Source organism: Poecilia latipinna, unplaced genomic scaffold (assembly GCF_001443285.1).
Source record: "Poecilia latipinna isolate Pla-1442-1.1 unplaced genomic scaffold, P_latipinna-1.0 Scaffold2190, whole genome shotgun sequence".
Taxonomy (NCBI): Eukaryota; Metazoa; Chordata; class Actinopteri; order Cyprinodontiformes; family Poeciliidae; genus Poecilia; species Poecilia latipinna.
The window spans coordinates 1-14,798 of NW_015114806.1; the positions used below are offsets into that span (position 1 = coordinate 1).

Consider the following 14,798-nt stretch of genomic DNA (forward strand, 5'->3'; position numbering starts at 1 on the left):
TGCTAGTTTGGTCTGAAGGTGAATCTGATCGACTCTCTGCAGGAACCAACGATCAGAAACTGATTCCTGCTTTGGTTCAGCTCTGATTGAGGTTGTGTTTCAATGCAAAGTCCAGAATTCAACCTTTCAGCTGTTATAAAACTCACTGATTAATAGGTTTTATTTTCCTCTGCACAGATCAGAATATATCTGTAATAAGTACAGCCTCAGTGGTTGTATTTATGACAGCCATTGTAATAAATACAGCCACTTCCTAGATCTAGGAAAGCCCATAGGAGATCGATCTGGAAGTGCTTGATGGCAAACAACCCAAGAGCACCTGGCGGCGGAAAACCCAGGACTTTCTGGCATTGGGCGATCCATGAGCTCCTGGCGACAAATGACCTGGGCAGTCCAGGAAGGCCTGACGACGAGGGAGCCAGGAGCTTGTAGCTGCAGACACTGAGCCTACTGTCCATTACTGGCTTTAAAAGCTTTGCGCTCTGGCAGTCTGTGTCTGCAGCCTCATTCTGACTCTGTTCATGGCTCCACTTCCAGTGAACTTCCTGCATTGATCCAACCAACGGATCAGTACTGCAGTCAGCTCGCTCTGAATGTTTAAACTCCTTAGTGTGTGATGACAGGGGAGCAGAGGAAGCTTCTTTCAGCTGCCTCAGAGGACAGTCTGTAGCAACTCTGTTGTTTATCTCTGCTAGAACTCGGAGTGTTGCTTTGAGCAGAAATGAGGTCCAGAGGTCACCTGTTGACCTCCGGGGAGGGTCACCAGAATTCCTCGTGACCCCACTATGGATAAGCGTGTCGGATAATGGATGGATGTCATTCTCACTTATCTTCAGGCCATGGAAGACATGGTGACCGGATTGAGGAGATCCTTAAAATGCTCCTTTCACTGCCCAACGATATCCTCAGATTGGGTCTGCAGTTCCCCTCCTCACACACTGCAATGAGCCCAGTTTCTTCTTTCTGACTTGCTGAATCATTTTCCAGAAGTTCCTTGATGCCAGCTGAAAGTCTATTTTTATAGCCTGTCTGAATTCTTCCCAGGCCCTAGTTTTTGTTCCCCAACAGAACAAAGTGCTTCCAGCCTACTGGTACTTGTCAAGCCCTAAAAGCCTCTTTCAGCCTCACGGCTTCCATCACCACTGGTGTCAACTAGCAAATCCTGTGGCTTTAACCACAAAAGGCATTCAAAACCTTCAGGCCACAGCTTCTGGAAGCCGCATCCGCAGTGACAAGTAGTGAGCATGGTCCATACAGATTCCATCTTCCCAATCTCCCTTCAGGAAAGAGACAAATTCTGCAGCAGACATTCCCAGCTCACTCTTATCAGCCGTTGGATTCACCAGGTCTGTCCGGCAGCTTCCCCTGCCACCATGTTTAACTCACCACCAGAAGATTGCACACTCTGCCTTAACCAGAGTATCCAAGACATAACCCTGCAGGTCTGATACGACTGCTAAATAACCAAAGAACACTTATGAACCACCTGATATAGATGAACCACCTGATATAGATGGTTCATAAGTGTTCTTGCTCATACATGGTGTTTGCTCTAGACATTCAGTGCTTCTCATAGATGTCCAACAACAAACCAATGCTCAGCCATCCTTCCCGCTCATACCCCACCAGGTAACAGCGTTGCTACCCAAGGGGCTGTGAAGTCGACCAGGAGACACTAAGGTCAGGTGATCTGAACTGCTGTTGGGTTCAGATCACAACAGATCAACAGAAACAACAGAATCAACAGAATCTTTGGAAAGGTTCTGTTTGTGATTATATGTAGTAAACAAGAAATTCGCTCACTGGAAAAAATTTCCAAAACTGAGGCGCATCAGGGGCTTGTGAGTATTCCCAACGCCCCAATTTACATGACAGGATGAAGCAGGAATTAAACCTTCAACCTTCCGATTGTGAACGACTGTTCTACCCTCTCGAGAGACAGTCGCAGTAATGACCTTCCATACAGAAAATGTTTTCAGTTTTAACCAAAATCCAGTCTGCTTAGAGAAGCTTTAAATATCCTGGATATTAACCAACGTATTCACACCGGAGAATAAAAACAGTTTGAAACAGTGAAGCTTCAGCTCTGAACCTACTGTAAGGATTATTTTAGAAGGGAACAAAGTGGGAAGCAAACAGAGTCCAATAAAAATGCCATGTTTGAAGAAACTTAATTTAACCTGAATTAAATAAAATCTAACAGGCTCAACGAGTAAAGCAGGAAGGGAAGGAGGAGTGGACAGAGGGATGGATGGCAGTAACTTTTATCTCCTGTAGGAACTGCAGCATACCCGATTCAGCCATCAGGTACTGAGCTGCAAACCTGCAGAACTGCAGATCCAAACCATGGTTCTGGAGAACTGGTGACTCAGCATTTATTCATCACAAAGAAACTAAAAACTCTGTTTTATCTTTAAAAGAACCACAAACCCACAGTTTTATTTCAAATTTGGATGGCTTTATTTTTTATGTATATAGATTTGTATATATTTATATATATATTATATATATATATATATTTATGTAACAACTTGTTCTCAGTTGCTTGATTATCATCTTTTGTTCAAACGACATGACACTAAGACCAGGGCATTCCACATGATCATATCTTACAAAAGAGAAAAGAAAAACCAGGAGTGTGTGCACACACACACACGCACATCCATCAGCGTGTGTGTGTCGTGCTTCTGTCTGCACGGAAAACCGAAGGTCACAGGACCAATGAGATGAGCGGACAGGGAGGAAGAGGAGGAGGAAGCAGGTGGAGAACGGGACTATTCTGTTGCATAGATCGAAGCAAACAGGAGGACGAGAGACACACGGACAGGATGAGTGTCGCGCACACACACACACACTCACACACACGCATGGGGAAGCACAGGACGTTTTGGTCCAAATCTAAACCGAGGCTCAGAACCAGAACTGAGCGCCAACACTGAGGTGTCTGCAGCAGCCGTGGCAGCCAGGTGGTGGCGCTGCAGATCTGAAGCTGCTGCTGTGAACCAGATGAGTTTTAAATGAAATACAATCTGAGTTGTTATCAAGCAGTAAATACAGGCTTTTATTCTGAAAAACATTTTTCAAACATTTCTGACTGCATCAGCTTTTGTTTACTTAATAACAATATTTATAATACTAATACTAATACTACTACTAATAATAATAATTTCATTGGCCTCTTAAATTTGAGCTGAAATGGATTCCTTGGAATATTTCAGTTTTCCCTCTCAGCGTCAGACGGATGTCGGGAAGCTGCAGAGGAGGTAAAAACATTCACGCAAAAAAACAAAAAACAAACAAACAAACAAACAAAACAAACAAAAAAACAAAACAAACAAAAAAATGTTCCAGACAGTCCGGATGTCTGTCATGTTTTACAGCTTCAGACCGGTTCCTATTAATCTGGTGTCACACCGGATCCAAGGGCGCCTCAGAATCTGGTGTGACACCTGAGCCGGGTCGGATACCCCACCGGAGAAAAAGAAACGTTTTGGACAAATCTTGAAGCCGTGTTTATACGTAAAGCAGCAGATAATTTTTCAGAAACTGAATTTCTGACGTCAGATTTTAATTTTTGGAGCTTGTGGACGACAAATTGCTGATGGGAAAGTTTGGATTCTGATCTAGAGATTGGAGGTTTAGTTTTTCAAATCAATTGATGCGATTGGTGAGAGTAAGCGATGAGTTCAGGGACAGCCTGTAAACCTGAGTGCTGTGATGGGGGATGATGGAAACAGAAAGATGAGATTCCAGGTTTGCTCAGTGTTTTCTCCTCTCAGTGTTACGGAGACTGACTGTGTGAGTGTGTGTGTGTGTGTGTGTGAGTGGAGTCAACAGTTGGGATGTGTCATTCCGTACTAAAACATGCAGAACACAGAACATTGAACACGGATACTGAACAGCTGCTGATTCTTTTTTCTGGGTTTTGTTGGTTTTTTTCTGGCTACACAGAACACGACGGAACCAATCGCACCAGGTCGGACATATTGCTTTAAACCACCAAAGTCTGTATATATGTCATGCATGCCACATAGATGATATCATGTTTATACAAAAATAACACCAACGCCTATAACTGGCTATCATAGTAATTACAGAAACTAAAACTTTCAGTCTTTTTTGCAACAAAGTTCAAACAGAGAACCGGATTTCTGCCTTCATATTTAAATCTGATATATATTCGTACATATCGGAGATAAATACACACGGAATGTAAATGTGGCTTCCCGCTGTGATGTTCCAGTTCGTTTTGCAGACGATGAGCAGGGTCGTAACGGAAGAAGCTCCTACACGATGGAAAACAAAGTTCTGCTGCTGCAGGGGCGTCCGGGATGAGGTCCAAGCAGCCGGACACCCCGCGGAGCCAGAGGCTACGGCAAGAGCAGAGGGACAATCCTGAACCAGGCCGAGGGAGGGCAGGAGGGGGGGGATGGAAACGACTTTGGCAGAACAATCTTAAAGCTATGCTGGGTGATGATTGGCTGATTGGCCGCTCTCCCACTTCCTGGTTCGCCTCAGTCGTTATAGGACAATATTTACACATGCGCCACCTGCTGGTCAGGGGCAGGAGTTCAGCAGGAAGAGGAAGTGATGTCAGAGAGCTTGAACAGTCCCGCCCTCTCCACAGTAGGCTGAAAGTCAGATGGAGCGCAGCGGCACCTTGTGTCCCGCTCCAGGCTCCAGAACCAGGCGCCGGACTGGAAAACGACTGCTGCAGCCAGAATTTACAGGATGGATAAGTCTGGGTTCTGGAAGAACCTCTGGACCTGGGCCAACCCGGTTCTACCGGCACTAAGCTCAGGTTTTTGCTGGAATTCTGTTCTCAGGTCCGTCTGGACTTGGTTAATCGTCTACGTGTTGAAAAGGATCAGAGGCCAAACTGAGTGTTTGAGACGAGGCTGAAATGTGGATGGGTCTAAACACCAACCTTATCATAGGCCCGGTTCTGACCCAGAGTCCCACAGAAGTTGTAAACGAATGACTGACCCAACCGGCGCCGAGCTCTGGATGAGGGGTGGAGCCTGGAGCCGGACACAACATGATCCAGTGAACAAACAAACCCAGAAGTTGGAGGAATAACGATACATTCCTGTTTAATGTTGGACTCAAACCAAGTCAGAACCATTACAACAAAGAAACCAAACTGGAGCCAGAGGGGCTGATGGGAAGTGAACAGCCAACAGGAAGTAGACAAGTCACTGCAGGTTTGGGAGCCCTAACGTCAGGTGACTCGGACGCCACACGTGGCAGAACATTGGGAGCTGTAAAAACAGAGTCCACGGCAGATTCCTATCATTCAGGTTCTGAACGCTCACCAAACTCCTCAGCCTGTACACAGATTCATACATCTGCAAAATATTAAAAAGTACTCAATATAAAAATACAGAAGAATTGTAAAAAATGAACAAAACATTGAATTTTATATGAACACCATGCAAGAAAGGTTTCCTACTCAGTTAAACGGTAAGATTGAGGAGAGGAACAGATGAGGGGGGTCAAACCGCTTCTCATGTAAACATCGGAGAGGTCCTTCAAACACGGTTCGGCAGTGACAACTGAAGAGTTTCTCCTCGATTTTTGGTCGTGTTCGGAGGGCAGGGTGGGGCCTCTGGAATAATGACGGAAAACAACATCCTAGAAAATATGGCTCTGAGTACTTAGAAAAAGCTTGTCGAGGGGAAAAGATTAACCAAGTCATGGAAAATATGGCAGTAGTAGCACATCGCCTCCGTCGGGAGAGGCCGACGGCTGTTTGAAGGGATCGGACGCGCCGCTGCGGGAAGCGGCGGGGACACAGTGGATTCAACTCTACAGGGCAACTGGTGACATCATCAGTCTCCTATAAACCTCAGTGTGGCCTCCACACTGACGCCTGTCCAACACAGCAGGGCGGAGCGGTGTCGCCGGGGTAACGGTGATGGTGATGAGCAGACGCCGGCTCCGCTGCTGGCCGTGTGATGTCACTGACAGCTCATCGAAAATCAGACAAACGAGGAAAGCGAAACGACGGCAGACGACTCAGGAGCTCCAGGAGCGCTCAGCGGCGAGCAATCTGGGAGCACCTGGCGGAGAACGATCTAGCAAAGCCCAATGGATCGATCTGGGAGTGCCTGAGGGCAAACAACCCAAGAGCACCTGGCGGCGGAAAACCCAGGACTTTCTGGCATTGGGCGATCCATGAGCTCCTGGCGACAAATGACCTGGGCAGTCCAGGAAGGCCTGACGACGAGGGAGCCAGGAGCTTGTAGCTGCAGACACTGAGCCTACTGTCCATTACTGGCTTTAAAAGCTTTGCGCTCTGGCAGTCTGTGTCTGCAGCCTCATTCTGACTCTGTTCATGGCTCCACTTCCAGTGAACTTCCTGCATTGATCCAACCAACGGATCAGTACTGCAGTCAGCTCGCTCTGAATGTTTAAACTCCTTAGTGTGTGATGACAGGGGAGCAGAGGAAGCTTCTTTCAGCTGCCTGAGGGGGCGGGCTTCTGTGATGGCGAGGTGGAGCTCCAGCCAGGCCTCCATCACGCAGAGCAGGAAAAGTGGGCCAAACGCTAAACACGCTGGTGTTTGAAATTAGTTCTGATTTTTTCCGTAATTTTTAAAGGGGGGGTATTATGTAAAATTTTGAGCTGTACATCAGGTTATGTTATTTCTTCATCAAAAACATACCTGGAGTGTTGCCTTGATTCTTTCATGCATGTTTGAGAAATCCTTTAATCTGCCTGGCAACCACTATGGGTGAAGAAGTGTGTAGTTTAACTGAGCGCTGCTTTTTCCTCGCAGAGCAGAGACTCCAAGTGGAAAGTGTCAGAAAGAGGAAGAGCTTCTAAAAGTGACAGAGTCCCAATTTCAAGGAGTTAAATTGTAAAGAAATTTATTTTAAGTCATGTTTGATATATACAGCACTTTTATAAGTGAAGGTACAATAGTTACTTGATTGAGCTATAAAATGGCACTGTGTGCCTGGAAAATACTTAATACTACCCCTTTAAGTTTAACCTGATCCGGTGCAGCTCAGATGGGCCGATCGGCGCCGGCGTCCCCATCAGAGGGGAGCGAAACGAAACGCTTAGTGTTTAATGCGACGGTAGTGATCAACAGAGCCGACCATGTCGCGGCGAAACAGCAGAAGATCTGCAGGTTCCTTCAGGTTCTCCAACGTGGGACAAGCAGGAAGATCATGGAGCTCTGAACAGAGACGCGTCCAAACGCTGGACTCACGGCCATCATGCGACTCAACAGGAAATCAAAACATGCATCAGGTTAAAACAAACGCTGCGGATAAACCGGGGTAGGGGGAAACGGAACCCGGCTCAGACGGGACAAGGTCGGAGAGCGGGTCGTCTCTGGATGCTGCCGTGTTGGGAAGCGAACAAACTTCCTTCCCACAATGCACTGCAGCATGCAGAGGTGAAAAGGGGAGGAAGATTTCTATAAGTGAACTGAGGGAGTCTAAACGAGAAGCAGATGTTCCTGGTGAGGAGGCTCCGCCCCCAGCTGATGGGATGGAGGTGATGGAGGAACAAACTGAACAACATCACAGTCAGGATGGAGACAGCGTGGGGCGAGGATGTGTGCTGAGGAGAGGGTGAGTCATGATGGCCCTCCTCAGAGCAACAACCCAGCTGGTGGAGGTGATGAAGAGGAGGGGAGGGAGGAGGAGCTCCTTGCTGCCAGGTGCTTCTCCTTCGCCGAGGATCATTGAAGTTCCTTGATTGCGTCGCTGTTCTCCTCAATGGTGCTGCACCGAGGCGCCGCCTCCTCCTCAGAATGCGGCAAAAACTCAGGATGGGCCATGAAACTATGGATGGAGCTACGGGAATGTGGACTCTCCATCTCGAAGATGGAACTACGGAATGCATTCACCACCTTAATCTGAAACAAACAGAAAGGACACGTCAGGAGCAGGAAGATGAACAGCAATAACACTGATTTTAACAGGCAGCGGGGCTGATGGGACATTCATAGGGTTTGGGAGATGGGGGGGTGCATCCGGATCTGGACAGGGAGATGCAAAACCACAGATCACAACAATTACAACGAAGGAACGATGACTGCAAACTTTGGAGGAAAACCAAGAAAGATTCTTAAACACAAGAGGACCAAAAATGCTCGTTATGATGCTGGAGGCAGCTGAATATGGACGCAGGCACCAACTAGGCAGCATACAGTTATTCCTACCACCCCATCAAAGATCGGCTCCCTGTGGACAAGGCTTAAATTTCCCTCTGGGATGAAAACATGCGGCGCTCCCTGATCCTGAATAGGATCATCCATTTTACCACAAACCGGGACGGGAGGCTCAGGTAAATCCTGAATAATATCCGGTTCTTTTCCGGGTCAGCAGAAAGAACTCTGAACAGTCACACTTCCACCTGAGCTGGCGTTGGATTCCTCGTACAAGTCAGACCATAAACTTCACTCCTGAAGCCTGTATCCTGTTGGGTTACCATGACAACCAGAGCCTCAGAACCAGAAACCCAGGCTCAGTCAGAGGAGGTTGCGCCCCTGCAGGTCACAAAGCCATGTCACCCGTCGGGGTCACTGGGAGCCTTCGGATAACACAACCCAACATAATCCTGCTCTGTCCTCCAGAGGCCTTTCCTCTGATGAGGCGGCTGCTGCCGATCACCCTGATTTATACGCACCAGCACACACTCTCCATTATAATTAATAACCTGCAGTTCAAAGCTGAACCACAGGAGAGCTGCAGCTGAGCACACACACACACACACACACACACACACACACACACACACACACACACACACACACACACACTGCTGGATGTTAAACCATGAGAGACTTGCGGAGCCCGAAGGATTTAAACCCATAGACTGATCTTGGTAACCAGGCTGCTGCCTCTGAGTAGCGGATTTATGGATCGTTTAGCCTGCAGGGCGACCAATCAGAAGCCTTATTCTCTTCTGTTTCCAACTCGACGGCTGCAAGTCTCACCAGGTCTTTACACGAGTTCACAGGTCAAACGACCAGAACATGCAGGAGAAACGGCTGAGAGCAAGCTGAAACTGAAAGAGATGAAGATGAAGCAGAGGAGGCTGTCTGCATGTTCTCTGACCCTTCTACTCCTGGACTCCTGACCTCTGACCCCTGGAGGGATGCTATCAGTACTCTCAAAGTCTTTCTGGGTGGTTTCCTCCTGCAGAGCAGCTACTGGGGCTCAGTTTGAGATCTTTGTTCAGAACTAAAACTCTCCTGACCTCCTGTCTAGTTTGTGATCAGACGAGGACATGCAGACACCTGCCGAGGACAGACGCAGTTTCATGCAGATTAAACAGAGTCCAGCCTGGACGAGGCGCCGTGTGAGCTGGCCTCCAGTCACACACTCACTGCCTGCGGCGGAGGAGGAAGCAGCAGCAGGGGGCGGAGCCCCAGCCGAGTTGGTGAGAGAGGAGGAGGAGCTAAGCCCTACGTGGGTGGGGCTAGAGAGAGTTTTGGCGGCAGTGGCGTCATTGTGCTGGCTGACGACGGACGGCTGGCGGCGCAGGGCACCGGGCACCGCCGCCTGGCCCGTCTGGAAGGTATAGACCACATCCATCTGGGGGAGGACAGCCACAGTTAGACAGCAGAGACAGAGCGAGAGGACAGCAGGACGGGGACACGTTCACAGAGGGGTTAGAGAGGACAGAGAGTTAAACAAAGGCAGATCTGAACAGAGTTAGGAGGTCAGAGGTCAGTGGAAAGGTTCCTTCAGACTCCAGAAATCCACCAGAACTACGTCTGAAAACGGATCTGCTGGATTTCTGTCCATCAGCAAAAAACAAACCCTCTCCTTTTCTGACATGAGAGCGCAGATTTCTATGTATTTCACTGACATTTTATGATCTGATGGAGGATTTTCAGACTATTGAATATAATCTGTAAAGTGTGGTTCTCATTTTTATTCAGCTCTCTGTACTTTGATGCATCTTAAACAACAAATTCCCTTCAGAAGCTGCTTAATGTTGGTCTGCATCAGAGACGGGGAGTTGAAGATGGTTGGAGTTAAATCAGGACAATCCTGGTAGCAAACCTTTTAGAGGCTGCAGAAAACCTGAGACTGGGGTGGAACAGAACTCTGTTCAGTGGCCTAGTCAAAGTCCATACCTAAATTGAGCTGAGAATTTGAATTTAAAAGTTCTAATTCTGAGCTGGAGATGTTTAAACTTGGACATGACAAACCTGCACCCTGCAGCAGACAGTTGAGCTTTTTGCTAACTTTGAAATGTTTAGCGCTCTTAGTTTCCCCTAAATTTATTTTTCTGAAATTTTTTTAAAAGCGATAATTAATTTGGCTGTTTCGTAAACTTTCGGTTGAATAAAGTTCAAGATCTGTGTTGAAGTTTTGGTTCTGAAATATTCTTTAAATAGCCAGACGTTTATATTCACGCTCTTATTTTGAAGTGTGTGAAAACTATTTACACATCAGTAATGTTTCCTCTCCTCACAGGATGCGGAGCAGAAAATTACGTTTATTTATTATCTACAGTTTAAAATCTACCTATGTCCTGCATGCTTATTGTGGTCAATACGGCTAAACAGAGTTAGAAAAAGTCAACTTCTGTAAAACTGAAACCTTTAGAGGAAGATCTGATCAAAGAATCACGTCCTGAAGAGCAAACCGAACAGGAAGGTGTGTAATGGCAGATTTGATCCAGTCGAGGGAAATATAACACATGAGGGTATTAAGATGGTTGAATTTAGTGCTTTAGCATTAGTGGAACTAACTTTTGTGATTAGCGGTTAGCATAGCTAACTTTTTACCGATGCTCACCGCTGGATAAAACATTGACGTTCACTCTGTTAACCTGAGCATCTGATCTGTTCTTCATTAAAGAAAAACGTTTTATGTTTTCGCTAGAAATCAGAAAATGAATCAGGCCGGAAACCAGGACAAAGTTCTGCTTTGGTTCCCTCCAGGACAAACACCACAGTCCTGAGGAACACCGTGAGTATGTTGGCCGATGCGTGAAGAAACAGAACCATGAGGGAGAAACAAAGATGGAGGCAGAGAGAAGAGGAAGTCATGGAGGAACTGTTGTGATTTAGAGACGTGTTCATCCGAGGGACGGAAGCGGAGCTGGATGAATGGAGAGCGCTCAGAGGAACGCAGGGAGCAGAAAGAGGAGAAATGTCATTTAGAATGACTGATAAAGTCTCAGCGGTGAGGTGCTGCTTGTACCAATTATTCCCCCTCTGTGTTTGACTGCTGAGGCGTCAAGCGGAGCAGCGCCGCCCCGCCGGATTAGGGAGGAGGGCGAGACGAAGAGGAGCACAAAGAGATAAGAAGCTAATTAGCTCGCCTCCCCGTCCTGCCGTCCTCCTGTCCCAGCAGGACGATCGTACTGATACACGACAACAAGAGGAAACGGCTTCCTCATTTCTCAGGTGACCGCTTCGACTGGATCTCTTCTCTCTGAAACATTCGGACCCGTTGGGCTCCTGGTGCTGATCGGATCCTCCTCAGTGGAAGACCAGACAGACAGGCTTAGCTTACCCTGGGCTAGTGCTGTAGTTAGACTGCTGTAGGACATAATCCACTTCTCCTCACTCTGCTACTTTCTCCTACTGCTCTCCATCGATGGATAATCTACAGCTGCTGCCGTTAGTGTTGTTCTTTCTAGTGTTTCTGGTTCTAGAAACCAGACTAACCAGTTAGTCGATTCCTAACTGGTTAGCTTTCCGAAAGCCCAGTTAGAACCACATGATGAGAAGCTTAGAGAGCAGGAAGACATTTTAGCTACAATGATTTGACTATATTTCTGCAAACAGAAGGCCTCCCATCGCCTCATTAACTAATAAACCAGGGCTGTTTTGTTGTCTGATGCTAATCTGTCATCAGTTTTTCTGTTTTTGGAGCACGCTGCGTTTTCATTGGTTGCTGTTTCCCATGAGCCCGCCTCCAGCTCACGATAAGAGCAGTTATTCGTTCTGGTGCAGCTGCAGACTGGTGCTGAGTAACACCAGCACCAGTGAAGCACTGGAAAAGGCTGCAGTGTCTTTAAGAGGCACTGATGGAAAACAGAAACATCTTTGAGTTTCTGGCTCTGCTGGAGGTTTCTTTCTGCTAGCAGGGAGTGGTTCCTCCCCACTGTTACCATATGCTTGCTCAGGAATCTGGGCTGTTTCAAAGGTGCTGGGCTTAATATGACTGATCCTGTTTTACCAACCAGCTTATTAAACTGTATCTGACTGGCTACAATTCAGATCCGTAGGTACTGACTTTTATAAGAGTTAAGTAGATTCTATTAATATTGTTTTTATGTTATTTGCTGATGATGTGTGTAACAGAGTCTCTTTTAAATGAGTTTCAAGAGATTTTCCTGTGTAAACGATTGATAAAAATAAAAACAAAACAATCGGGACTGAAATAGGAGTTTAAATGTTTTGACGTGATTGGACGGATCTTAATTGATCGTCTCCAGTTAATTAATGCAGAAACGAATAAGCAGCAGTGATAATTTACTCACTGAGCTGCTTCTGCTTACCAAGAAGAACTACAAACTGTGTGTGTGTGTGTGTGTGTGTGTGTGTGTGTGCTGGCTGCTGCTACTGGACGTGGGTGTTAGCATCAAGGCTAATGAAGCCAACAGGGACAGAATGGACCAACTGGACATGTTGCTGCTCAGTGTGTGTTGATCCTGTAGGAGGATCTCACACACGCACAAACACACACACACGCACACAGTCTCCAGCCTGGTTTCCATGCCAATGTGTGTAAGAGTTGCACTAACTAGAGGATAAATGGTCCTCTGGTCTGTCAGAACTGGTTGAACTGGTAACCAGTTGCAGTCCTGACTGGTTTAAGCCGGAGTTCTGTGGCTGTCAGCAGGTGGCCTGCCGCTTTAATTGGAGGTTTTAATGAAGAGTTTCTGGGCTGCGGATCTGCAGCAGAGTGTGAAATTAACAGAACCTCAGTCTTGTCGCTGAAGACAAGAGACACTGTGAAGCCGACACGCTGCCCAGTTCAGCAGAGCTTTGATGTGAGGAGTAAAACCAATTTGAACCGGGACGGTTAGCGGTACCTGGGTCTGGATCCGGTTGAGCCCTCGGAACCAGAGGATCTGGCCTCGCCGCAGCTCCATCTCTGCGTGGTCGATCTCGTCCGTGTCCTCCGTCAGCTCTTCCTTGTGGATCTCCTCCTTGGTGATGCCATGGCCCGCTTCCTTCAGGAACTTCAGGTGGTGGGTCGGGATGGCCGAGATCAGCTGAGGACGGGAGAACCAGCTTACTTCCCGCTTTCCAGAACATCCTGCCAGTCTGGACTGGGTTGGACTGGTTTAGCCTGGCTCCACCAGCAGTGGAGGAGTTTCAACATTTAGTTCATAGATTGAATAATTCTAGTTTCTATGTTTGCTGTTGGTAGGCCCGTCACAATAAATGTTGCTGGATGATAAATTGTATATTATAATATAATATAATATAATATAATATAATATAATTGTGCAAGAATAGATTCTCAAAGATCAATAAATGTTAAATTTTAATGAACACTTAACACTGGAACTGCAGGACATTTTAAACATACATTTACCATTTTGTTTATAATTTATCATGTGTTTCTTAACAGAATTTAGATTTATCACTATCACAGTAAATCCCAATTAATGGTTTTTAAAACTCTAAAAGTACCTGCATCATCAGGATTGTTAATTTTACTATTTTCTCAGTTTTTTGTTAATGAGAGTATAAATATCCCTAAATTTGAACATGTGATTAATACAGTTACTATGTGCATCTTAGTGACACAAATCACACTTCTTTATCTAACTGGTGTCCTACAAATATTTTTCAAGATTAGTAATTGTTGAGCTCTGACTAAAGTTGCTTAAAAAGTTACTAATAAATGGTTCTTATTGTCACTTTTATATTTATTACAATAGTACCATAACATAAAACTTTAAGTCCATATTGCCCACCTTTATCCAAAATAAACAAAACAGAAACAACAAATAAAATGAATTATAAAAACAAAATTGTCTAGTTGAGACCAAAACACCAAACTGAAGACTTTAGTCACTCAATTTTTGGTGAAGAGAGAGAAACATTTAATAAACGAATAATGCAAATGTAAATCATTGAGTTTGTTTTAATTTATAGTGTGATTAATTGATTTATTGCAAAGCTGTTTGTTTTGGTCCAACCAGCTTTCATCTTTATCTCAACGCTGCCGTTTGGGCCAGAGCGCCATCAAACCACACAGAGGGACTGATGCTGCGGCTCCTTCTCCCTCGTAACTCGTAAACAGGAGCTCATTGCCATGCCGATGGTTGCTACGGCAACGTGGCAGCGGCACAAAGCTCCCCTTCAGCCAGGTGTGTGGGTGGAACTCACCTGTCCCCACAGCAGCTCGCCCATTCCCACGAAGACGCACCACAGCCACTGGTCGATGGTGAGCGGCGCGCAGGAGAACGGCTTCCCTCCGAACTGAACGATGATGATCTGAGCAGGAGAGGAAGAAACTGTTTGTTATGCTTTCACCAGAGGAATCCATCACCACCTGAATGTGGGTCAGATCCTTCCTTTTCCATTTCCCACCTGGACACAGATCTAGAATACAACAGCTACCAGACAGCATTCAGCACCTTCAAAAGCATCAGAATGTGCTTTGGACATATCCTAGTTATTTATAAGTTTATAAGTCTTTTTTGTTTATAGACTTTAGTTAAATGATTTTCTCTGTCACTTTAATATATTTTGGATTATTTCCTATATTTTGTACCTTTCTGTTCTTTTTGACCGTCTCAGTAGGGCCACCTTTCTGTTTATATTTTGGGGTTTAGTTTGAATGTGGGAATTG

General features: G+C 46.1%; 1 protein-coding gene across 4 annotated transcripts in view; it reads right to left on the reverse strand.

Annotated features, from left to right (window-relative positions):
• Positions 1-5,069: 5,069 nt before the first annotated feature.
• The window catches only part of LOC106936664 (plasma membrane calcium-transporting ATPase 1-like), a 67,018-nt gene continuing 57,289 nt past the window's right edge, over positions 5,070-14,798 (reverse strand). For 2 of the 4 annotated variants that reach the window (XM_015017799.1, XM_015017797.1), the window contains 4 exons: positions 14,333-14,440; positions 13,024-13,206; positions 9,350-9,557; positions 7,783-7,873 (listed from right to left, as the gene is read on the reverse strand). In XM_015017799.1, coding sequence (XP_014873285.1) covers positions 7,869-7,873; positions 9,350-9,557; positions 13,024-13,206; positions 14,333-14,440 — 504 coding nt within the window. In that variant the 3' untranslated portion in view covers positions 7,783-7,868. Of the gene's footprint in view, positions 7,874-9,349; positions 9,558-13,023; positions 13,207-14,332; positions 14,441-14,798 lie in introns of all 4 variants that reach the window. The other 2 variants (XM_015017800.1, XM_015017798.1) reach the window with 1 other exon arrangement.